This window comes from Panthera leo, chromosome B4 (genome assembly GCF_018350215.1).
Source record: "Panthera leo isolate Ple1 chromosome B4, P.leo_Ple1_pat1.1, whole genome shotgun sequence".
NCBI classification, from domain to species: Eukaryota; Metazoa; Chordata; class Mammalia; order Carnivora; family Felidae; genus Panthera; species Panthera leo.
This window is the reverse complement of record NC_056685.1, coordinates 45,219,837-45,243,142: the sequence shown is the minus strand read 5'-3', so window position 1 is coordinate 45,243,142 and position 23,306 is coordinate 45,219,837. Positions and strand designations below refer to the sequence as shown.

The 23,306-nt window shown below is 47.9% G+C and overlaps 1 protein-coding gene across 4 annotated transcripts in view; it reads right to left on the bottom strand.

Moving 5' to 3' along the window:
* The window catches only part of ETV6 (ETS variant transcription factor 6), a 251,012-nt gene that overhangs the window by 176,719 nt on the left and 50,987 nt on the right, over positions 1–23,306 (bottom strand). The window contains exon 2 of one of the 4 annotated variants that reach the window (XM_042945815.1): positions 21,995–22,070. The exons of the other annotated variants lie outside the window; for them this stretch is intronic. Coding sequence (XP_042801749.1) covers positions 21,995–22,070 — 76 coding nt within the window. The remainder of the gene's footprint in view (positions 1–21,994; positions 22,071–23,306) is intronic. 4 annotated transcript variants of the gene reach the window in all.

Below are 23,306 nucleotides of genomic sequence, written 5' to 3'. Positions count from 1 at the left end.
GGCTGCTTCGGATTCTGTGTCTCCCTCTCTCTCTGCCCCTCCCCCATTCATGCTTTGTGTGTGTGTCTCTCTTTCTCTCTCTCAAAAATAAATAAGCTTACCACCCACAGGAGTATACTCATGAGTATACCCAGAAGATCAGATAAAATCCTGAAAACATGGGCAAAGTCCAACCGACAGCTGCCCCTTCTAGGCCATGAACTGGCACACCTAGCCGTTTGGCAACTGTTCTTTCCTTCAGCAGATCTTACCTGCCTAAGCAGGAAACAGTGATAAGGCTAAAACTAGTTCATGCTCACTGCTATGGTTTCTCACGCTTGAGCAGAACTCAGTTTAGAAACAGAACCTAAACAAAAAATTTAAAAGAGAGAAAAGAGGGGCGCCTGGGCGGCTCAGCCGGTTAAGTGTCCGACTTTGGCTCAGGTCATGATCTCACGGTTCGAGCCCCACGTCAGGCTCTGGGCTGACAGCTGGGAGCCCGGAGCCTGCTTCGGATTCTGCGTCTCCCTGTCTCTCTGCCCCTCTCCCACTCATGATCTGTCTCTTAAAATTCAATAAACATTAAAAAAATTTTTTTTGAAAAAGAAAAATGAAAAAGAAAATTAAAAAAATAAAAAGAAAGAGAACCTTAAACTGTTGCAGATCAGTTCAGCTGGAATGTCATCGAGCCATCAAAAAAAAGAGAGAATGTCCAAGTGTCTTGTAAACTATAAAGCCCGATATACAATGCTACTTATTATTATATCAGTATTAAATAGCTAAAAGTAGAATATGAAATTGTAACAAAACATTGATAAAAACCATCCGGTAGCTATGGGAGCACATAGGGCTAAAGACTGAAGAAGTCAGGTGCAGGAGGTTGGTTACTACGTAAAGAAGTTCAATTTTAAAAAAATCTTTTAAAGTGGTTTAAACATTTAATTAACAACAAATAAGTTTAAATGATTTTCTGTAATTATAAATGTCTATGACGCAATTTGACAGTAAAACTAGTGTCATAAATCTTAACTCTGAAGGGGATCTCCAAATAGCCTCAAGGCCAGCCCCATTGCTTCTATCACCATAGAGTAAATGGGATCTATTTTTTAAGGTGTAGACTATTCTCTCATGAGGCATACCAGTGCTTACTGGTGTATAATTCACCCCTAATTTGAAGAATGAAGAAAGGACAGGCAACAGAAGCCTTTTTTTAAGGTTTATTTTATTTTTGAGGGGGGGAGAGAGAGAGAGAGAGAGAGAGCACAAGCTGGGGGAGGGGCAGAGAGAAAGGGAAACACAGAATCCGAAGCAGGCTCTAGCCTCCAAGCTGTCAGCACAGAGCCCGACGCGGAGCTTGAACCCATGAATCGTGAGATCATGACCTGAGCCAAAGTCGGACACTTAATCGACTGAGCCACCCAGATGCCCCACAAAGTCTTTCTAGAAGTCCCATGACCAAGTCCTATAACTGGAACCAGGGTCACTTTCCTGGCCAGGGTCAGCTCCTGTGGAGCCATCAGGGGGCCCTTGGTGGTAGCACTCCGTGCTCACCTGTGACCACCAAGCCCCACGCTTCTTCCCCGAGCCTGTGATGCAGTCTATACGGCACGTGGGCTAGAACACTTCCTTCGCTTTTCATAATGATGTGAAAATCGGCTTCAGTCCCCCCACACTTTTAATCAAGCCTCTTAACCAGAAAACCAGCTCCAAGTATGCTTGAGGCTGTATTTTCTTAGCTCTTCCTATTTCTTATTCTGAGGCCTTCTTTAGCATTATTATCATCCCTCTCAAGTGACTTCATGAATGACAAGGATGAAAGAGAAGAACAAAGGGGATGTAAAATGACCAAAGGGAACGCGGCCACCACAGTGGAACGGGAAGCTCCCAGGTACACTGCCCTGATGAGGTAGAGGGCCCTAAAAGATGGTTTTTCATGTGGGGCCCTTGTCACAAAAGCTAGTTCTGTGCAACTGGCTGGTGCACGCGTACAAACAGCCCTGGAACCCATGGGACGCGGGCCTGTCTGTGCTACGTAAGGTTTCTTCTGTGCCGCTCTCTCTGTTGGGAGAGTCAGGTAAACTCCAGACTCAACACTTGTCATCCAGGGTGGGGTGTGTGAGTGTGTGTGTATGTGTGTGTGTGCGCGCGTCTACCTCCTCAGAGCTACAAGGCAGGGCCTCTGCCTATTGGTATCTTTCTCGCTCTGCCCGCGCATACGTTTACTTACCCTCCACCATATAGATATATCTCTTCCCCAACCACGACTTCAAATCTTGGCACGGACATTTACTAGCTATTTTGCACAAGTGACCCAGCCCCTAAATCCCCATTTCCTCGTCTGTAAACTGGAGATAAAGACACCGATCTTGAAAGGCTGTACAGATTAAATGAAGTCGTGTGTGTGTGTGTGTGTGTGTGTGTGTGTGTGTGTGTGTGTCTAAGGCTCCTTCCGCTGTTATGATGCAGTATTTGGCACACAGGAGGTATTTTCCTTCCTCTCTCTAGCCTAAGTACTCACGCACTTAATCTTGAACTGATTTGTATTTTTTAATTATTTTGGGTATATCTGATCTCCCCATCTTGGTGGTGGAGAATCATATCATGTTAATTTTTCCTATCTACTGCATTAGCTGTGCGCATAGTGAGTACCCAGTGTGACAACTGTAGTCTAGGATATTGAGGAAGGGGGTCATTTCCCCCACCTCCCATGATATCTGGTAATGTTTCCTGAGGAAACTATTGCAAGTTCTGGATACAGCTGATCTCCCCTCTGTCCCCTGGACTCCTCACACTCCTTCTTCCAGACATATCCCTCTGCCATTTGGAATGCCCTGAAGAACTTTGAAAAGCCAAGTTATCCATTCATTTGGTCGCTCTTTAATGTTTATTTATTTTGAGAGCCAGGGAGAGAGCGAGTGCACATGAGTGGAGGAGGGGCAAAGAGAAAGGGGAAGAGGGAATCCTGAGCAGGCTTTGTGCTGTTGTCTCACGAAATGTGAAATCAAGAGTTGGATGCTTAAATGACTGAGCCCCCCAGGCGCCCTCATCACCTCTTGAGTACATTTCTCTTGAGAACACTTCTTGAGTCCCTAAAAATTCCCTGAGTACCTACTATGTGCCAGTGACAGGCACTGTCAATCCATACTTGGACACAGAAATGGTTAAGACATGATTCTTGCCCATCCTTGAGGCGACTGGAAGGAGTCAGACGGCAACATGGCAAACACTCAAAATAATCCAGCATTCCAGAGGCTAAGACAAGAGGAAGCTGTAATTCAGCTTACGAACACTGCTCTGAAATTTTAAAAATGTATATTGCCTTTGAGATAGACCTTCGATGGACTGAACTTTGCTGAAATTGTAGGCAAATGGGAAACCCCATCCTGGTCGGTCACAAAACAGGTCAACACTTTTTGAGGCAAATGTCATTCCAAACAGAATCTCCGGATTGCCAAGTCTTTGTCAGTACCCTTCCTCATGTTAAGCCGTGTACGATGCAAAACAAAAGAATCTTCCTGCAACTAAAATTTGGAATTCTGACCAATCCATTCACACTCCTATTCACAGCATAGCATGTAAGTATTTAGCACGAGACTAGGTGTTGAATGGGGAAAAGAAAAAAAAAAAAGGAAAGAAAAGAAGAAGAAGAAGAGGAAGAAGAAATGTAAGCCTTAAAAGTTCCCTGTGGATTCCTGGCAGGGAATGGATCCTGGAGGAAAGATGTGCCCTGACCCAGGGTGAACCTGATAGGGAAAATGGTCAGAGAAGGGGGCGGTGGCCAGTTCATGACAGAAGAAATATATAGTCATAGAACTCCACTCTTCCCAAATGGGAAGCTGGAGGACCCAGGGGACGGAGGATAAGACTTATCTGTGTGGATACTGGGGGAGCTCTACCCAAAACCTTGGTGTCATATAATGAGACAGGTCTCCCCTATACAGGTTCAATGCTAATGCTGAGTACCCAGGCAAAAGCCATTTGGGAAGCCTGCAAAGATCTCATGCATGGACCATGCAGCCCAGCCAGAGAAGCCCCCTATCGAGATATATATCTACTACCAATACCTTAATAAACTGTCTCAAAATTTCTCCAAGTTAACACTTTTTCCTACTTCTCGAAAGCCTGTCATTCCTTCTCAGTTCCCTCTCCCCGAACTCTTTGTTCTTGTCACTAACTCAGTCTTCCACTGATACACAGCGTGGAAACAGAGGCTTCCTGAGGCTTTATCCACGTTTGCATTCTCCTCCCCGCCCTTGCGAGTCACTAGCCGGGTATCTGGCACACAGTAGGCCCTCAAGCAATGTTTCTGTAATACCCAGTCATGGGGCAAGCAAAGAGAAACAGAGAAAACACAGACCCTTGAAATGTCACGGGGTTTACAGACTCTCCCCTTAGTAAAAATTCTCCTGGTGCTGACTGGCACAGATCCACTCCGCAAGACTGGCTCCAAACACTAAAGATCCAGGAACATGCTTTGCATGCAAAGAAACTTCCTTCCAACCCCTCAGAACATACTCCCTCCCTAGGGGCTGCCTGCTAACACGGCTGTACACAGAAATCCTAAACCTGGCCATGAGCCCTGGCCACATCAACTGTGCAGAACTAGCCCCTATCAGGACCTGCTGGAGGGAAATCTGAGCTGCAAGCGTAACCAGAGACTCAAGGCGGCTGACCTGCTTGCGATCTGGAGGCAGCATGGGTTAGTTGCGGGTTCAAACCAACCGTAACTGGGCAACACTTGACGACCAACTTCCCTACAAGACGGGGGTCAGGCGAGCGGACACTGGCATCCCTTACGTGGCAGGCTGGGCTGGGAGGGAGATGTTGCAGACAGCACCAATTTCCTGGGTCAGGGAGCACGGGGTGGCTTCGGATGGCCTGGTGTCAGTCAGTCCTAGGAGCCCAAATGGGGTCCCAGGTTCTTCCTGGGGTGGGGGTAGGGGTGTCTTGTTTTTAAAATGTGGACAAGTCGTCCAGGTAGCAGCCAGTGAAATAAAAGCTTTGTAGACAGATGGGGACACCACCTTGTCTTGGTGGGTGTGAGCCAGAGGGAGTAAGAACAGAGGCTAAACTCATGAATGTGTTAGAAACCAGGACAGGATGAACAACCAGAAGGGAACCCTGGTGGATAAATCCGGTTTGATTTGCAAGAATGACCAGTTTCGTGCAATAAATGTTCAGCAAACTCCTACCGTATGGCTGTTGCCACACTGGGAGGCCAAGATGAAGAAGGCCTTCATACTCCTGAAGGTCACACTTTACGACCAAAAAAGAAAAGATGTGTACTTTCTTTGTTATTTAGAATTGTATTAATTTTGTTACAAGATTGTTTATGAAGAGCAGGACAGGATGGGAGGGAGGGAGGAAGGGAAGAGTAGAAGAAAAATGAAATGAGAAGTAAGGCAGGAAGCAAAAAAGGAGAGAAAGACGGTTGTGGGTATTGAATGTGACAATCCTTGCCAAGTGCTTAGTCTCTGGGATATAGTAAGTGCTCAACAAACATCAGACTCTATTCACTGTCATAGAGGGCCTATCACTGAGTCACGCGAGTCTATACTGAACACTTGTCACACAGCAGACACTATTCTAAGGGCTTCTCGTGCAGTAATTAATTTAATGCTCACAACCCTGTAAGATACTAGTATTTCCATTTGATAAGTGAGACCATTTGGGTACCAAGAGGTTATGTCAGCTTTAACTAGCCAGTCACACAACTATCAGGTGAGAGATCTGGGATTCAAATCCAGGTAGTCTGATTTTAGAGCTCACCTTCTTTTTTGTTTGTTTGTGTATTTATTTTGAGAGAGAGAGAGAGAGAGTGGGGGAAGAGCAGAGAGAAAGGGAGAGAGAGAATCCCAAGCAGGCTCTGCACTGTCAGCAGAGAGCCCGATGAGGGGCTTGAACCCACAAACAGTGAGGTCATGATCTGAGCCAAAGTCAAGACTCAGATGCTTAACCCACTGAGCCACCCAGGTGCCCCTCAGAGCTCACCTTCTTATCCATTACACTTGTGGTTCCCAAGGCACTGTCCTTAGACCCGGGAACTTCCAGATTTGCAAATTCTTGGTCCCTACCCAGTCCTAAATCGAAGACTCCAGGGGAAGGACCCAGCAAACCGTTTTTAAAAGCCCTCTTGATAATTCTGATGAACAGTGTGAGCACACAGAATTCATTAACAGTACAGCGATTCGCCAGATAGTGGCTACATTAAAATGGATTATAAAATACCTCTCCCTCGTGGGGAGCAGACTTGTCTGGCATTGGGCAAAGGTGAAAATACTTGAATCATCCAGTCTGTCAGTTTAGGGAGTGGCCTAGAACTGGCGCTTGAGAGCAATCACCATTCCCTTTATTTTCAGAGAAGTCAATTTGGCTTCTCTGACTCTTGTCTATACCCTGACAGAAGAAGGCTAGAAGCGGTTAAGAAATCCTTAGATATTCTTCTGGTGGTTTCACTCCTTCATAGCATCCCAACATCAGTTAGCAGACTAAATAGGCCACAGGGTCCCAAAATACCCATCACTAGACAAAAAAGAAAGTTGAAAGGGAGGGCGCCTGGGTGGCTCAGTCGGTTAAGAGTCCAACTTTGGCTCAGGTCGTGGTCTCACAGCTTGTGGGTTCGAGCCCCGCATTGAGCTCTGTGCTGACAGCTCAGAGCCTGGAGCCTGCTTCGGATTCCGTGTCTCCCCCTCTCTCTGCCCCTCCCTTGCTTGGGCTCTGTTCATTCTCTCTCTCTCAAAAATAAACACTTAAAACATTAAAAAAAAAAAAAGAAGAGGAAAGAAAACTGAAAAGGAAGGCTTTGCTGCAAGTGTTAATTCGGCTCCTGACAATGCATAGCAAGTAGTCTGTTCTTTCTGCTAGGTTAACTCAATCATTCAAGCCGGTTATCCAGTCTGTGACTTCACTCAGCTCACCTCTTGGCCATTTCACTGTTCATTAGCACCTCTACTGAGGATAAGCAGGGGAGAATAAAAGGTGAGGAAACTCAAACCAGCCAATTTTTCTCCTTGTTAACAGCTCTGGTAAGGACTTGGTGGGAGAAAAATTGTTATTGGCTAAAACGAGACACTGGGATTATCTATGGGCTTCAATTTTCCCTGTTCTCCCGGCCCCTAATTATCAGACACAGTCAGGCCAGGCTAACTTTGTAGCGTCAGCCCAGTCTGCAAGGGAACAGAAGCATTACGTTCAAATTCTGGAATTTCTACAGGGGCAACCTATGGTATCTTCTTATCTTGAATGAAACCTCTTACAGATGCCAAGATCATGGGCAATTTTGACCACAGGTGAAAAGGCTGAGATCCATCACCTCTCTATGGATCCTATCTTAATTTTGATAATTGACTTTTCCCACCATCACAACTGTCCGTGACATCTTTACTCTCATAAGAAAAGCAAGAACTCTAAAATGAGCTAGGTACCTACTGCACAGTTTGGGGTGCTAAAGCATCTGCCAGATACCTTACAAACATCATCTTGTGGAATTCTAAAACAACCCGGCAAGAAATGTTTATCCTGATTTTATAGAGACATGGGTTTAGAGGAGTTAAGTCCCAGAATTCTTAAGCACTAGAGCTAAGATTTGAACACAGGGCTGACTTCCCCCACGCCTCACCCCCAAACCTATGCTCATGACACCCCCCCCACTCAGTAAGATTTCTTACTTCCACCTAGAACTCTCTTCGTGACCACGCTCTCAAGGCTCATTTAGGGGATGGCTGTGCTAGTTGCTCTTGCTAGTGTGCCCACCATCAGGCTCGCTGCTGACAGCGTGGACCTCACTTTGGATCCCCTGTCTCCCTCTCTCTCTGCTTCTCTCTCTCCAGAATTAAAAACAAACAAACCAACAAACATTAAGGAGTAAGGCCGTACCTAAACATGCTTAGAAGTCCCTCATGACATCTTCACATATGTACTTTCCCCCCCTTCTATCGGCACTAATACAAATAGTCCACCAGCGTCCACCCCTTTGCCAAATCTGTACAAATGGCCACTACTTGTTCATCACTTCTGATTAGTGGGAGACCAGACACGTCCTGCATGGCTGAAGCCCAAGGCCTTGGTGGGAGAGGAGGTTGTAAAAGACGCCTTCACTTCCCGGATGAGTCAGGGCCAGCCAGGGTGCCAGGGTGCCCGGGCAGCAGAAGCCCATGCTTCTGGATGTCACCACATGACCGCTTTCCATTTCAGGGAAGGAAGAAGCCAAAAGGTCCAGTGTGAAGGCAGAAGGAAGAAAGGGGGAAGAGAATCTGTTACGATTCCTTTCCTGTTCCCTCTTCCGTCCCTTTCTTCCTCCAGCCCCACCCTCACTGGAGTTTAGTGTCTGAACTTGCCTTTCTCCTCCCCGAGACTCTGCCCTCGCGCCCCAAAGAAGCCGTGGCACCTGGAACTTCTCCCTGTGGGGAACCCCGAGGCCGTCCCCGGGCTGCTCAGAGATAAAGCCGCTGTTATTCAGCGTCCTGTGAAATTATAGACGGGTCTGCTTTCTTATTTGTCAGCCAGTCCTCCCTTGCCATCCCTGGTGAGTGAAAGGCCGGCGTGACCTAATCTCAGTGCAGGAAACACTACAGAAGCTTGTGCCTCAGGGAAGAAAAGCTTCTTCACTCCCCTACCCACAGGACTGATGTCTCTATCACACGGCAGACCTCAAAGATTAGTATACGTTAGGGGCCAAAAGTTTGCTGGCATTTTTAAGACGAGTCACATGGCCCAAAGAGATTATAAAATAATTTGGAGGCAAACGCGATACTCCTTGGCCAAAGAACATCAACATGATGCTGGCCACCAAGGCAGCGCCTCCTAGGTTGAGATGCAGGCCTCCTGCCTGGAGCAAATGTACCCCAGACTCTGGGAAAGTGGTTCCCCACAGCCCGGGCTTCTGTGTCACGGGCAGGGCGGCAGCTTGGCCGGTCCTTGGGTAACTTCTCCATCCTTCATGGAATCTGGTCTGCTTCTACCTCCGGAGATGCCAGAGAAACTGACTGCCCAAGTGACTACCCTGACCGTCCAAGGTGAAACGCGAAACAAATACATTCAGCACAACCTCAACAACTTCCGGAAAGAGAGAGACCCTGCACCATTCCCGTCTCAAGGGCTGTGAATCACAGCTCAGGGATTCGCCAGAGGCCCTCGCCAAGACCGGGCCTCTCAGGCAGCCTTACAACCAACTCTTGCTTATTCCAAAATGCAATCCTGAGGTCAGGCTGGCTTTGCGCGTGTGGGACCCGTGCAGTGGCACAGGGGCCTCGCGCTCGTTTGAGCTCGCCTGTCCTTGTTCCAATGCTCTCCCGCGGCCGTCCTGAAATTCTTCACCATTTCTGAACACGGGGCCTTGCGTCTCCATCCTGCACTGGGCCCCACACATGATGCAGTAAGTCCTGCCAAGCACTTTAAATCCGGTCAAAGAGTCACTCCAATAAGTCTGGGAAGCTGGGCCAACAGAAGCAAGGTGTGGTCAAGCCCGGTGTGAGGCTTTGGGCTGGCAAGGGTGAGGCATGGAAGGATGGCCACTCCCCAGAGAGGAGGGCGCTGGCCAGGCGACAGGGGGCACAGGGTGCCCGGAGCGGGGCAATACCACCAATGCGATGGCGGCATCGGAAACAGCTGCTCAGATACATACACCAAGCACTGCTCACTTTGGAGCACTATTTTTGGGAGACTCCCCACATTTATCTCAAATCTTTGATTATGGGCCTCATTTTCTCTCTCTGATTTATACATAGTCTGACTTTTTCCCAATGTTTCCCAAGCTTGTTTGAAAAGTTGGCATTCTATTTGTTTGTTCTTTTCTTTTCAGCTTAAGGGAAATTTGCATGAGATGAGTGCTTTTGAGATGGAGAGAGCTCCACTTCCAGGCTGTTAACTCTCTGCGGAACGTCCAGGCCCCATCAGCTACAGAAGAGGCTGCCACAGGAAGTAATACCAGATCAGACGCGACGGATCAGGACGATGGCGATGGCGGGGCAGTGGAGGGAGGGGGAGGGTGATATTAGGGCCATTCCTGGTCTGGAGTCTGTCCGGGTGCAAACTTCCCAATGATTATCAACAACAACAAAACTACAGAACTGCCTCAAACTATCCCCTCTAAGAAGTGGTCTGGGGAAGGTTTTCCCTAGTGATTCGAGAGGAGCCAGCAGACAAGAGACACTGTTTCTCTGAATGCCTCAGTAGCTGTCTTGTGCTCACCCGCAGGCATGTGAGGTTGAGCCTTTTGTTAATGTTCTCAGACATGACAGCCAGAGATGGACGGACACCCCTTACTCTCCAGCACGCGCACACACGCGTGCACAGCATTACGGTGCTATACTATGGGGAAAGGCAGCTGTGTTCCCTACAAAAGGACAGTGATTCCCTTTGGTATAAGTTAACTAGTCCGCGGCCCCCTGCTTGTTACTTCAGTCTGTCCTAATCCCCATGCACAGCCTCCCCTCCAGAACCATGAAATCAGCAGGAAGCAGGTATGCTTTATGGGCTCTGGGTCACACAGCACAGCCCGCGCATCCTAATCGGCGATGAAATAAGGGAACCAAAGCCATTGCCATCAGAGCGCTGAAAATGTGGCCCCTCTGGCTCCAGGTTTATTACTCTCTCTTGGGAAGGCAGGGCTGGTTGCCCGCTTCTTGGCAAATGGAAGAAAATGGAGCTGAGCAGACCCTGCTGCATTTGGGGTGCAAGAATGACATTAGCACCCATGGTGCCGGAAGGGCAATGACGGGCAAAAGAAAGGTTTTCCCTGAGGCTCGGGGGAAGCCATCCACCTGTGTGCACTGAAGGCCGGAAGGACCTGCTTGGATGAGTGCCCACTGCTCACCACACTGGGCCTTCCGCTCTCAGAATCAAAATCCACCTCATTATTTAGATCTAGGAGATGAGAATCTGCACCTACTCACAAGCCTGGGATAAGTGGCTGGGCAGCTTACGGACTGCGCACAACTGCGCGGAGGCCACTGAGGTGTTCTTAAAACCGGATGACATGAGCATATGTAGCTGAATACACAGATCTGGGGGAAAATACAGGCAAAACCGACACAGCAGCTCAACAGCTATTTCACTCACTGCGTAGAAGAAGAATCACAGAATTTTAGAGCTGGAGGAGTGATCAGTGGTCCCCCTGACTAGGTCCCTCCTTTTCTTTCACAGACAGAGAAATGGAGGGGTCTAAGGTTCTCAACTGCTGCTCTGAATAAGGAGTCTTCTGAGCTACTGCAGTGCTTTCCTGGAGAAAAGGACGAAAGAGAGTTTGAAACCAGTTCTGCTCTCCCCACGTCCCCCAGTTTCAGCCAGAATTCAACCAACTTCCACCAAATACTAGTGCGAATGCTTCTAGAAACTGAAGCAGTCTGACTGGATCCTACTCATTTAGGTCACGGGGCAGGGGTGGGAGTGTGCATAAATCAGTCCCAATTCACCAGGTCACAGCCCTGATTCTCCACCTAAGTGGGTCCAAATGGTCTTAAACAGAAGGGTAATATACAAGATGCTGCTTTCTTCAGCTTTTCGTGTGAGACCCAGAGTGCTCAGCAAATTCCCTTTTACCAAGATCATAGGCTTGATACAGCTAGGTCGAAGGTCACCACTCTTCCCTGGCTCTTCTAGTTATGCGAAGAAAGAACTGCTGAATATTTATTCCTTATTATTAGAAACCTAATAAAGAAAGCTGATAGAAATGCTCTGATTTGGGTTAGGTTTCTTCTAGCTCCACTCACAATCTAGATTTTTTTTTTTTTTTTAAGGAACTCAAAGCCTTTACTTCTAAAGGTCATATTGTGTGACTGTGACCAAAGTCTCAGAGAAAATTCGGCTGCCATAAATCCCCAATTTATGACAGTCATAGAAAACAAAACTGTTCAAAAATAAGGCAAGCAATGCCTGACCTTCCTTTGTAAGGTCTGCCCATTGTCAGCAGTGGGAGAAAGGGCTGATTCGTGAGACAGCCAGTCACAGCCGTGAGGATCACAGCTTACATGGGACAGACCTGTGTTCGCAGCCCACAATGGCACTGTTTATTAGGTGTGTGACCTTGGGTGAGTTACTTACTCTGTAAGTCTTGGTTTTTTTCATCCTTAAAATGAAAGTAGCTACATAAGATAGGTCAGAGAAAGACAAATACCGTAGGATTGCACATCTACGTGAATCTAAAAACAAAACAAAATAAAAAAACCACAAACTCACAGAGAGCAGATTGGTGGTTGCCAGAGGCGGGAGGTAGAGGGGTGAGGTGGGGGGATGGGGAAGGGTCAAAAGGCACAAACGTCCAGTCATAGAAGAAGTGAGTCCTAGCGATGTAATGTGCCTCATGGCGACTACAGTTAACAATGCTGTACTGTATATTTGAATTAAAAAGAATTTTTTAATGTTTATTTTTGAGAGAGAGACAGAGAGTGCAAGATGGGGATGGGGAGGGGGAGAGAGAGAGAGAGAGAGGCAGACACAGCATCTGAAGCAGGCTCCAGGCTCCAAGCTGTCAGCACAGAGCCCGACGTGGGGCTCGAACGCATGAACCCCGAGATCGTGACCTGAGCCCCAGTTGAACGCTTAACCGACTCAGCCACCCACGCGCCCCCTGTATTGCATATTTGAATGTTGCTAAGAGACTACATCTTCAAAGTTCTCTTCACTAGAAAAAAAAGTTCATGACTCTGGTTGGTGATGGATGTTAACTGAACTCACTGTGATACCCACTGCCCAGTGTATACATATAGCAAATCACTACATTGTATGCCTAAAACGAATCTGACGTCACCTGTCACCTGTATCTCAATTTTTTTTAATTTTAAAAATTAAAAAAAAAATGGAAACAACATCCCCTACTTCTCAGGATGGTCGTGAGGAAACAGCTGGCCGTACCCCACCGCCCTCACCGCCTCCTACCCACCTTCCCTGCGCTCCTGGGCACGCCTCACTTACCCCATGTTCCAGCCACGCGTGTGCCCCGGGCTCCTCCACCAGGAAGCCCACTCCGACCCTGACCCTGAGATAAGCACCCACGCCTCACCTTGCACAGCACCCTGCCTGCATGTCTTCTGGCACCAATCACGTTTTGCCTCAAGTTGGAATCACTCACCTCCACGACCGTCTCTACTGCTGGACCGTAAGTGTCTCTCTTCCATCTTTGGTGCCTCGCCTCTTGAGCCAGGTTAAGCCACGCGTGTAGCGGGCAGTCCATGAAGTCTTACTAAATTATGACTTAACTGGCAGATTGGTTTCAGCGGGCTCCTAATAAAATCTATGCTTGCAGGGAAGAAGTCGGCCCTGGTAGTTAGGCGACTCATTATCGCAGTATCTTTGATTAGTCAGCTATCACCTTGGAAAGCACCATAGCTGGAGGCAAGCCCGCGGGATGCTGGACTTGAAGCAGGAGCAGGCAGCAGGTTATACCCGGGCCCCGGGGAATGTGGGCAGGGCAAAGCTGTTGTCCCCTCGGTCTTGCCTTCTCTTTCTTTCTGTGTCCTCTTTCCCTCATCACCTCCTTTCTCTCATCTCCAACTTTAATTCCTCGTTCACTCAGTAAATACTCAGCGCTTACTCGACGCTAGACACTCTTCTGGCACCAAGGACGTAACGCAACAGTGCCCCAAGGTGACATTCTAGTGCAGCTCATCCCCAACGTCAGTGGCACCTGGCTCATCTGGAGATCGTGCCCAACAGTCGAATCGGACTCAGTGGGCCCGGGGCGGAGGGCGGGGGGGGGGGGGGGCGCAAACACCTGTATTTCCACTAAGCTCCCCCGGTGATGTGGGCGCTACCCGTCCACGTTCTCGTAGTAAAGTTCTAGACAAGAGCACTGCTTCTCGATCCTGGATGCACACAGGAATCACCTGGAAAGTTTTACAGAATGCTGATGACTGGGTCTCCCCACCACCCCCACCCCCGCCCCCTCCACCTCCTGCACCAACAGTTTCTAATTTAATCGTTCTGGAGTGCAATGTGGCATTAGGATTTTTAAAGGCTCCCATGGCAATTATAATGAATGTCCAAGGTTGAGAACCACTGTTCTAGTGGGAGGTGTGGGTGGAAAAGAAATATGTATTTCAGATGAACACTATAGAGAAAAATAAGTAAGTGCAACAGAGCGAAAGAGTATGTTATTGTATAGAAGGTAATCAGGGAAGGCCCTACTGAAGAGGTGACATTTGAGCAGATACCGGAAAGATGTTCAGAATAAGCCATGCAGTTATCCGGGGGAAGAGCTCTATATAGACAAAACAGCACATGTAAAGGCCCTGAGGTAGGAGTGTGCTTAGAGTGTCTGAGAAATAGCAAAAGAGACTAAGACACAAGAACATTCACTAAGAGACTTTATCAAAACGATGGTTCACCATCATAGCAAAACAGTTCATCTGATCTTAATGGCAAGGCTAGGCACCCAAAGCCTGAAGGAGTTCAAAATGAGCAATGCTTTCAACTTAAAATAAACTCTACTTCGAGGACACATCTGGAAGCAAGGGAAATGTACATGATTGTGTTAAATCATTTAATCATCATAAGAATTGTACCAGATAAATACTATTATCCTCATTTCAGAAATCAGTGACCAAAGGCTCAGAGAGGTATATCCCCTTGCCCGTGACCATAAAAGGGCGAGATTAACTCCAGTCAGAGTGACTTCAAGATCTGTCATTCTCTTTCCATTACACATTAATCACCCACTGAATTGTTCCCCTTACTCTCACTTCACACGGGTCTCCCATCTCAGAGTCGGGGGGGAGAAGGAGAGCACATGTCAGAAGAAGGAAGAAACGGGTAAGAGGAAGGGAAGGAAACAAAATTCAGGAGGTGAAGAAGGCAGACAGAGGGAAAAGAGAAGCACTAAAAGACAGCTGCCTCTCCATACATGCCTCCGGCTCCCGACCATTCATAGCTGACCCTCATAAAAGCCTTGCAAGATCATGCGGGGGTTCATTTTACGTGTCAACGTGGCTGGGCCGTGGAACCCAGGTATTTGGTCACGTGCCAGACTAGATGATGCTGTGAAGGCAATTTTTTTTGAAAAGATGAACATTTAAATCAGTGGACTTAGAGTAAAGCAGTTTGTCCTCTGTAATGGAGGTAGGTCTCGTGCAATCGATCAGTTGGAAGGCCTGAAGAGGAAACAGACTGAGGTCTTCCCCGAGGAAGAGAAAATTCTACTCCAGACTGCCTTTGGCCTTGAGCTGTAACATCAGCTCTCCCCTGGGTCTCTAGCCTGCCTGCCTGCCCTCCAGATTTGGGGCTTGCCAGCCTCCACAACTGCGTGTGCCAATTCCTTACAATAAATCTGTCTGCACGCGCGCGCGCGCACACACACACACACACACACACACACACACACACACGCCCGATTGGTTCTAGTTCTCCAGAGAACCCCGACTGGTACAGACGGGCACCACCAGGAATATCGTCCCCACCCACGGTGAGGTGATGTATCCCTGAGAGGGCACGTTTCTAGGAAGGGATGGGACTAGACTGGCTTCTGAGTCCTTTAGTCCACACAGGGCCTCTACAGAACTGGCCTGTCACCCTAAGTCTCCGACTAGGTTAAGGCTGAAAATCTGACCACACAAGGAATGTTTCTAACAGCACTACTATCCCTTAAAAAGGACTGGATGGATGAAGGAGGGAATAGCACAAAGGCTAACGAAAGGAATGTGTTTCGCTTCACCAACAGTCAGTGAGACCCCTATTTTCCCGGCCTCTGGGACCGCTCAAAAGGGCCCGTATGTACCAGGCTTCCAACCTCCACCTGAGGATTAAACAAAATGCTTTGTTTTTCTGAGGCTTCCTTGATGGGCTGGAAAATAATGATGGGAAATTAACACAACCACAGATGCCACGCTAAAATTCCAGGACTAAAAAACACCGAAAAAAGGCTGGAGTTTGCTGGAGCCTTGACAAAACAGGAGACAGAAAGCGGAAAAAAATAGAGAAAAGTGATTCAGTAATGCAGTTCCACCCACGGGGGAAGGTTGGGAAATACCACACAATTCTTCCTCAAAAAAAAAAAATGTTGATCAAAATACTTACTGGTTCAAAAATAAGGGTGTTGAAGAAAGCAAGGAAATGACGTACAAATCACAGCTTCGGAGGAGTACTCCTCCACATTTTATTCGTTTTTGAGTAATTAACTAGGTGCCCCTGAAACGACCCAGAAACCATTGTTCCCTTGCTTGACCGACATTTTGAAAATGCTTTTGGGAGAGACGTTTGGAGAGCCAAGGGAAGAGCATGGATCTCCCACAGAAAACAAAGGCAGACACAAACGTTCCTTCAAAAGGAATCTGGGACCAGACACCATCTCTGTATACCAGTGTGCGTGTGAGAGTACCAGAGAGGGGGACCCAGGACACATGAAGAAAAAGGAAGGGAGGCCTTTTAAAAAAGAAAGTTTCTAGGCGCCGCGCCTGGGTGGCTCAGTGGGTGAAGCGCCCGACTTCGGCCCGGGTCACGATCTCGTGGTCCGTGAGTTCGAGCCCCACGTCGGGCTCTGGGCTGACGGCTTGGAGCCTGGAACCTGCTTTGGATTCTGTGTCCCCTTCTCTCTGCCCCTCCCCCACTCATGCTCTGTGTCTCTTTCTCTCTCTCTCCCAAAAATATGTAAACATTTAAAAAAAAAAAACTTTCTACACTTAAATGGAATAATTTCTGCCCCCTCCACGGTTGCGAGACATGAGCCTCGCAGGGACGGACAGTCCTAGGAACGTTGGTGTGCATTGCTGTGCGGAGAGAGTCTCCAGGCACTGCCATTACCCAAAAAAAGGAACTGTCTCCATGAAAAGACAATGATTCTTATTCCCTGAGAATCCACTTTGGAAACTGAGGTGTGTAGTCCCATTCCACTTCGTAACCAGACAGGAAAAGGAGTTAAAAAACACTGAAGAAACCAGAATAACAGGCAGAGCCAGTGTTGAAATCCTGGAGAAATAGGACACAAGAGAGACCAGGGAGGCCAGAGTAAAGCCAGGCTGGGTTCTCTGGGGAAACCCAGATCGCTGCAAGAATGACGGCCAAGGACCTTTCGTGCTATTTGCACAACTCGATCAGTTAGCACTGGTTATTCTGCAGAGGGCTAGGAGTACTTAACAACATCTGCCACGGTCCGGGATTGGCGAAGAAGAACCAAAGAGCTGCCCTGCCCGGCGGAGGACTCTGACTCCCCAAGGCAAGGCATCCTCGCCTGAGGAGTTGCTTTGCCTCGATGGGCTACACTGTAGTCTCCAGGATCTATTTAAACACAACGCAGGCAGTGGCCTCCTCCTGGGTGTGACCTAAGGGGAGGCTCGTGACCCAGCTCACCACCAACTGTCACGTCCTAAGGGCCCCCTTTAGAACTTTTCCTTGGTGCTCAGGCACTGGGACGGCCAGACTTCTGTCAAAGAACCAGAGCTTTCCAGGAAGGGCGATACATTCCTACCAATGACCTCATTGGCTTGGATCAGGTCCTCAAATGCCCTAGCTATCAACTAGCAGAGCGTGGGGCCCCAAGGCAAGGGTGTATTTTTTTTTAATGTTTTTTTTCGTGTTCATTTATTTTTGAGAGAGGAAGAGAGAGACCGAGTGCGAGTGGAAGAGGGGCAGAGAGAGAGGGAGACACAGAATCTGAAGCAGGCTCCAGGCTCTGAGCCATCAGCATAGAGCCTGACGCGGGGCTTGAACTCGTGAACTATGAGATCTCGACCTGAGTCAAAGTCAGACGCTCAACCGACTAAGCCACCCAGGCGCCCCAAGGGTGTATTTTAATAATAGCTGTTTCTTATATTTGCAGAATACTTTCCAGTTCATAATATGTTTAAAAGGTGTTAGGAGCAGAGGCTCTTGGGGTCACATTGGATTCAAATCACATTTCTATAACCTACTCGCCGTTTTCTCGCTGCAAAGTCATCATGATGATAGAAGCCACCACCTGGGCTCGTTGTTACGAGGATAAACATGGAATAAACAGGTAAAGTACCTCAATTGGGTCTGGAACATGGCAGCACATAATAAATACAGGTGGACGATGCCCCCCAGCCTCGGGGCAGAAATGTCTTTCCCGGTAACAAGGAGAGCTAGGTTCCGGACAGAAGATGCGGGAACATACACAGATATGCTTGTGCACGTGTTGCTGAGGAATGATGGGTGTACTGCAGGGGAGCGTTGGTAGGAGAGGGTATCTGAGTGACTAACAAAAGCAATGGGACTTTGGAAGGGGACAGAGTACTACACCAAGGAGAAAACAGTGCTCCAAAAAGAGCTGGCTTTGCTTCTATAGAAAAATCAAGATTTCCCTTCCATGGCCTGGGCCAGAATCGGCCAAAGGCTTTCCTAGCATGTGACTAATATACTGCTGATCTCCTGACAAAAGAATACTCCACAAATCAATTCTGTCATGCTACTCACATGGCATGCGGAGAACTGTGATATGCTGTAGTAGTCAGGGTTTTCCAGAGAAACACAGCCAACATGAGTACAAAATCTGCAGGGTGGGGTGGTGGACTGGTGGGCTGGTGGCCTGGGAACCCAGGCAACAGCCAATGTCCTCTGCATCCTTCCTTCTTGCCCTGTCAGGGCAAGGCAGGGGGTGGAAGTATGGGGTGGGGGTGGGGGGGTGTCAGTCTTTTGTTCTATTCAGGCCTTCAACTGATTGGATAAGACCCACCCCCACCACGAAGGGCAACATGCTTTATTCACAGTCTCCCAGTTTTAATACGAATCTCATCCACAAACACCTTCAGAGAAACATCCCAAATCACATTTGATCACACATCTGAGCACCGGTGGCCCAGCCAAGCATGGACAGGTATCCCCCACTTTTCAAAACTTTACGCTGCTTCACTTTTATAAAAGACCCGTGTTAGTACCTGTTTTCATGAACCAAATGAAACCTGAAGAGGATTTTCCGTTTTGAAAAAAGGAGAAACGTGAAAATAGCATTCAGTGTTTGTTTTGCAGCAAGCCGTTATAGAGGCAAAGCACCCCGAGCAATGACAGGGGCCCCCGCCAAGCTCCTTCCCTGGGAACCACACTCAGCATCACGGCATTAAGCTGCCAAGGCTTTGAACTGTGTCTGTGAGCATCTGTGCTTTATCTCAACTTACTGTGGGGGTCTGTTTGCAAGATGTGTCTGTGTCCTAAGACTCCAGAAAAGCCCAAGGGACGTTATTTTTGGGGGGGTTGGGAATAGTCAAAACTTCTTTCGTGTAAATTAGTGGTAATTACCCCTTCCCTTTAACACCATTTCAGCTTAAGGCAGTTTTCGCAGGAACACTCTACTTTTGGATAGTGGAGGAGCCTGCACGGAAAACTGACCATCACATATGCCCCAGGTGTTCTGCTTTCAGAGATCCTGTATCACCAGAAACTTCTGAGATCTCCAAAGAAAACATGAGCTGTCCAGAGGCTTTCAAAAAGAAAAACAAAAGCAAGGGAATAAGCCTCACGGAATTTAAGACAGGCGCTAACTCGGGTGGGAAGGTGTCAGGGGAGTGGCAGCAGTGCTGGTAATGTTCTCGTTCCTTAGATGGTGGTTCTGAGGTTTTCATTTTATTGTTAGGCTTTGTAACCCACATATCTTTATACACACACACACACAGACACACACACACACAGACACACACACACACACACACACACACACACACACACACCAGGTGCTGCACATAAAACAAAAGGGAGAGGGGCGCCTGGGTGGCTCAGTTGGTTCAGCGTCCAACTTCGACTCAGGTCATGATCTCACAGTTTGTGAGTTCGAGCCCCGTGTCGGACTCCGTGCTGACAGCTCAGAGGCTGGAGCCTGCTTCAGATTCTGTCTCCCTCTCTCTCTCTCTGCTCCTCCCCCACTTGTACTCTGTCTGTCTGTCTCTCTCTCTCTCAAAAATAAATGAACATTAAAAAAAATTCTAAAAAAAAATAACAATGAAATAAAATAAAAGGGAGAAAAATCAAGCTTTCCGTCCGTGTAGTGAGAGTACCACCTCAAGACAGCCTCCCCTGATCACTCCTGAATACAGATCTCTCCTTCTCGGATCACATTGTCTTTGCTATCCGGAAGCTGATGCTGCTAGAGAACTCTTCACACACTGAGGCGTACCCTTCTCAAGTGGATTCTAAGTCCCTCACATTCTGGGAAAGTGAAACAAGGCAGGGGCACAGGTACAACACGCCCAGAGCAAAACAATGGCCATCCCGCTTGGTAGGGAGCTGTCAATGGCCCCCCGGTTGATAAGGGTTAACACAGAAAGGCTTGTAGAGGGGATGCACACCAGAGAGATGAAAATCTTGATCATCTGTGATGTCCAGACTGTGAGCCGCCACTGGGAGCACCTTCCAGGGATGTGGCACCTCGGCCCCACGTCTCCTTAAGAAAACACAGCAGGGCCCCACGGCACTTCTAACGAATTGCCAACCTGTCAGTAAGCTTCCTGACCAGTCATGTCAATAGCTAGGAAAACAACAGGACTGCCCAAAATGGTCCCCGGTGAGGAACGCTTTACTTGCCTTCAAATCCCTCATCAATTCTGATCATTTTTCTTTTTTTTTTTATACATTTTCTTTTGAGGTTTATGTATTTATTTTTGAGAGACAGAGAGAGCAAGTGGGAGAGGGGCAGAGAGAGAGAGGGAGAGAGAGAAGCCCAAGCGGGCTCCTCACTGCCAGCGTAGAGCCAGATGTGGGGCTCGAACTCACGAACCCTGAGCCGAAACCAAGAGTCAAGACGCTTAACCGACTGAGCCACCCAAGCGACCCCCCATGCTGGACTAGAACAGGGCTTCAGTAATTCTCATCTCAGCCTTCTTTCCTTCTATGTGATAGTTTATAATAGTCTATATTATAGTTTATAAAGTGACTCTTGAATAGGAGCCCTTTAGGGGCAGCTGGGTGGCTCCTTTGGTTGGGCAACTCCCCGCCCTCATCAGGACGCCTCAACCCTAAACTTGAGATGCTCCCATTTGTCCCATGTGCCCCAGCCCCGATGTATTCCAATTTCAGGTAAATGAGTGCTCACACTGGAAACAAAGGTTAACCTGGAGAGTAAGCATAGCTTTGGATGTACGCTCACCACAGAACTGAGAATAACAGAATAATGGATGGAAAAACTTCTCTGCTCACCAAACTTCAGGGAACAAGGCTGGGAGAATCATAAATAGAAGTACTAGAAGAAGAATGGATAGACTTCAAACAGCCTAGAAAGGGTTCCTATTTTTTTTTTTAATGTTTATTTATACTTGAGAGAGACAGAGAGACAGAGAGACAGAGTGTGAGTGGGGGAGGGGCAGAGAGAGACACACACAGAATCTGAAGCAGGCTCCAGGCTGCGAGCTGCCAGCACAGACACAAGGCTCGAACCCACGAACCATGGGATCATGACCTGAGCCGAAGTCGGACACCCAGCCAAACTGAGCCACCCAGGCACCCCTAAAGGGCTCCTATTAAAGAGTCACTTTATAAACTGTAATATAGAAGGAAAGAGGGCTGAGATTAGAATTACCGTAGCCATGTTCTAGTCCAGCCTCATCAATAACAGGTGAATATGGGCCTGTAAAGTGACACAACCAGCTCAGTGACATTTCAGGTCACAGGCGGGCCACTGGCAGAAGCAGAATCAGGTCTCCCCATTCCACGACCAGTGCTGCTATTTCCACCATGCATTCTAGGACAGACCACTTTAGCCACCTGCCACATACACGACTTGGAATTTGTAGAAACTGGCACCAAATCAAAGAAAGGCCCAGATTAGAATACATAAATCTACACGAAGGAGGCTGGACGACAGTAATGGTGGGGGGAAATAACTCTGTCTTGACATTCGGAGGAGAAAAATCATCACGGCCTAACCCAGGCTGAGAAGAACATTTCACGGGCCCACGACTCAAGAGCTACACAACTGGGCTCCAACGATTCCAAACTTGCTCCCATTTAGAAGCAAACTGCTCCTTCCGGGTAACAGCATTCTCGACAGCAGCCCGCTCTTTGGCATTAGAGGGAACAAGTGACAACATGAGATGGATCAACGGAGATACGGTGCCCAGTTAGAATACAGCGTATGTGTCCAGCTCACGTGGAGAAATCGTGCGATCCAGACAGGGTGTGGTTCTCACAAGGCTGCTCCGGGCTCTGGGCTGAGGAGACCATCTCTGATAAAGAAAAAAGAAAATGTCGCCAGCCACATTAATCCTGGTGACGGCGAACGAGCCCACACCTCAGGATTTCCCTCTGTTCAAGACTACCCACTTGAGAAGCAGGGAATGAGAACTTTTTTCCTCACCCACACATTTCTTTTTCGTCTTGAGCCTCCTTTACAGGACCGCTCTCCTTCCAGAATCTGAAATGCAGCACTTTTGTTTACTTTCGTATGAGTTCCCTGAGGTTTGATTGTTGATGTCTGCGCAAGTCAGTGATTAGCATTCTGACTTCAATTCCTTCTTCAGAGTCAGCCAAGGAGCCCGAGAAATTGGCTACAACCGCTCCCTGGGAACAATAGGCCCTTTCTCCAAAATACAGGTTTGTCTTCCTTTCCAAACACCCAAGAGTTGGTCCTCTGGCCGAAAGGTCTACCTGACAGTACAAAATGTTCACTGTGGAGCAGAGGGCTCCCCAAACAAGAGAAACCAACTTGCGGGTCCTGCGTCCAACAAAGTCAAGACTTTACCCCTGATTCCATTTATAGAACTCAAAAGGTAAATTTTATGCCCCATCAGAAAGCAAACAGATACCGCCATGGAAGCAATCATCCTGGAGCCAGGCCCTGAGGAACAACTGCCCTACAAGAAAGCGGGCCTTACAGGGATTCTCTCCACCTGTCAATTTAAGAATTCCTTGCTGCTCAGTTCACTTAAGGCTTAGTTGCTTATTGGGGCGCCTGGGTGGCTCAGTCAGTTAAGTGTCCAACTTAGGCTCAGGTCATGATCTCACGGTTCGTGAGTTCAAGGCCCGCGTCGGGCTCTGTGCTGACTGCTCGGACCCTGGAGCCTGCTTTGCATTCTGTGTCTCCCTCTCTCTCTGCTCCTCTCCCGCTCATGCTCTGTCTGCATGTCTCTCTCTCTCTCTCTCTCAAAAATAAATAAACATTAAACATTTTTTTTAAAGAACAAAAAAATCACACACACACACAAAGAGTCGCTTATCTGTCCTACTCTCAAAACACAGTCCAGCTGGCCCTACGGTCTCCCCAACACTTAAACTTGGGGTCACTGGGATTCTCAGAGCCTCTCTCAGTGAGGCCTAGAAAGTATGGAGGGCTCGCCACCACAGAGGCTCAGAGAATATTGATTCACTATTTCACTGAGGGAAAATTTATTTATTTACTATTATTTTTTAAATGTTTATTTATTCTTGAAAGAGAGACAGAGTGTGAGCGGGAGAGAGGCAGG